The following is a 2500-nucleotide window of genomic DNA, read 5'->3' on the forward strand; positions in this document are numbered from 1 at the left end:
AGAGTGGAGGAGTCCTCATTTAAGTGCAAGAACATGTTCCAGCTTGTGCAGCCACATAGAACACTGTATATCCAGGTAATTTTTCTTTTTTTTTTGTCATAAGTGAACAGATACATATATATGCAATGCATATACAATGCGTGATACCACCATGTAGCCCATGATATAGCTTCACTTCTTATTTATTATGCAAATTGCATAATAGATTATGCAATTTATGTAAGCTTTTGCTTGTCATACAGTCTTGGAGTTGTTAAAAGATGGATAGAGAAAACTTTTCTCTAAAATGGGGTTAAAGTTGCAGCATCTAACTTGGCAACTGAGATAGTTCATGGTCACTTAATTGTCTTTTCATAATCGCCTATAAATGTACTATTAGGTTAATGTCTAATGGATTTTTGGACCTGTCTGTAACTTAATGCTGTTGGAAAATGCTGTGCTCATTTTAATTTTTTTGTGAAATGTCTCTGCACATAGATTGCTCTGCTAGTGCTTAGCCACATAGTAAACCTTGTGACCTTACCTGATTTCACCTTTCCTTGAATTGCTACAAATATTTTTATTATAGATGTAACGATTACTATAATACTATAGACATTAGTAACAGCAGTGTAAGATAAGGTAAAATAATTTCGAAAATCAAGGAAAAGGGTAAACGGGTGAGACAGGCAGTACTTGTAATTGGCTCATTGGTGACTTAACCCATTTGCCCTGGATTTATGTTCTGTCCCCAGTAGTTTTTTGTGAATGTTGTTACATACAGTTGGCTCCACATGTGCTCAGCTGGCAAGGAGTCTATCAGTAGCCCTAGTGACTGATCCTGATTTCCCCATTCCTTGAATTGGCGGTAATTGTGTTTTTCTTTTTAATACAGTTGACATCAATACTGTTATTATTGTTATTGATGTTATGATTATTAAATTGTTATTAAAATCTCAATAACATTTAAGACAATGAAAGAATGCAAAAGAAAAGGGTAAACAGGTGATATACTTAGGACTAATAACTGACTTCTTGGTGATTAAGCACTTGTAGAGCCATCTCTGTGTAATTCCAATAAATAAACTTGTATTACATTGGGCATGGCATGTTTTCTTGCCATACGGGGCGATCAGGTAGCCATCTACATATATGTACATGCCCGTCAGATTTGGGTTAATGTAGTCTTTACTAATTTTAAACTGTCTGTTTGTAGTCTGTTTAATTGATTTGACAATGTAGCATGGTGCCCCACCTTGCATAAATGTTTCACTGTGACAAGGCTTGAAGTAATCCTCAAGTTGGCTACATAGAAGTTCTAAATACCTGCCTATATTTCTGTGCTATGACCTGCATGCACCCCAAACCATCACACTACCAGGAAATTTCTCAGGCCCCTGCTTGTCTATTGGGCAGAACTATCTGTGCTGGGCTGTCCTCATACTCTCCCTTCCTATTCCCAGTCACTGCAAAGTGATGTGATGATAGTTTTTTTTTCACCAAGTATGCACCAGTTCATGTACATAAGGACATATTTGCAAGCTAAATAGGATTTGTCTTTATAGCCGACTTATGCTTATTCTTGGTATTAACTTGTCTCTGAAGAACCTTCAGTGCTGATTCTGTCGTCTGTTTCTTGCATCCTGTATGCTTCCTCTGTGGTAGCAAATCATATTTTTGATATTATTGACTGTGCTGTCATGCATAATGATGTAAGAGAAACAGTATGATCATGTTTAAGCTCCACACCTCTTCCATTATTTCACAAAGGCCACACAAAGGATGGAGCATTGCATGGAAAAAAGGGTCTGCTCACAGAGATAACTGAGGACAATTGAGAATTAACCCATTGCTGCTGGGTGTGTGCAGTGTCCATTGTAGTTTTGTTTTGAATGGAAAAGATCCTTCTGATAATCAAGGAAAAGAATAAACAGGTGAGATAGGTTGGCATAGTAACTGACTCCTTGTTGACAAAGATCAACACATGTTCTCACACATGCACCCCCACTCCCACACGCCTACTCCCACACGCCTACTCCCACACCCACACCCACACCCACACCCACACCCACACCCACACCCACACCCACACCCACACCCACACCCTCACTCCCGACATGCATACACACACACACACACACACACACACACACACACACACACACACACACACACACACACACACACACACACACATACACACATATATATGCACATGCACACACACACACATATATATATATATATATACATATATACATACATACATACATACATACATACATATACATACATACATACATACATACATACATGCATACATACATACATACATACATACATACATACATACATACATACATACATACATACACACACACACACACACACACACACACACACACACACACACACACACACACACACACACATATGCACACACACATATGCACACACACACATGCACACACACACATGCACACACACACATGCACACACACACATGCACACACACACATGC

The 2500-nt window shown here is 38.7% G+C and overlaps 1 protein-coding gene across 1 annotated transcript in view; it reads left to right on the forward strand.

Annotated features, from left to right (window-relative positions):
• LOC125044446 (ras GTPase-activating protein 3-like) overlaps positions 1 to 2500 on the forward strand; it is a 26322-nt gene that overhangs the window by 21562 nt on the left and 2260 nt on the right. The window contains exon 15 of the mRNA XM_047641123.1: positions 1 to 75. This exon is cut by the window's left edge and continues 50 nt beyond it. Coding sequence (XP_047497079.1) covers positions 1 to 75 — 75 coding nt within the window. The remainder of the gene's footprint in view (positions 76 to 2500) is intronic.

The sequence above is a fragment of the Penaeus chinensis genome, chromosome 35, assembly GCF_019202785.1.
Source record: "Penaeus chinensis breed Huanghai No. 1 chromosome 35, ASM1920278v2, whole genome shotgun sequence".
Classification (NCBI taxonomy): Eukaryota; Metazoa; Arthropoda; class Malacostraca; order Decapoda; family Penaeidae; genus Penaeus; species Penaeus chinensis.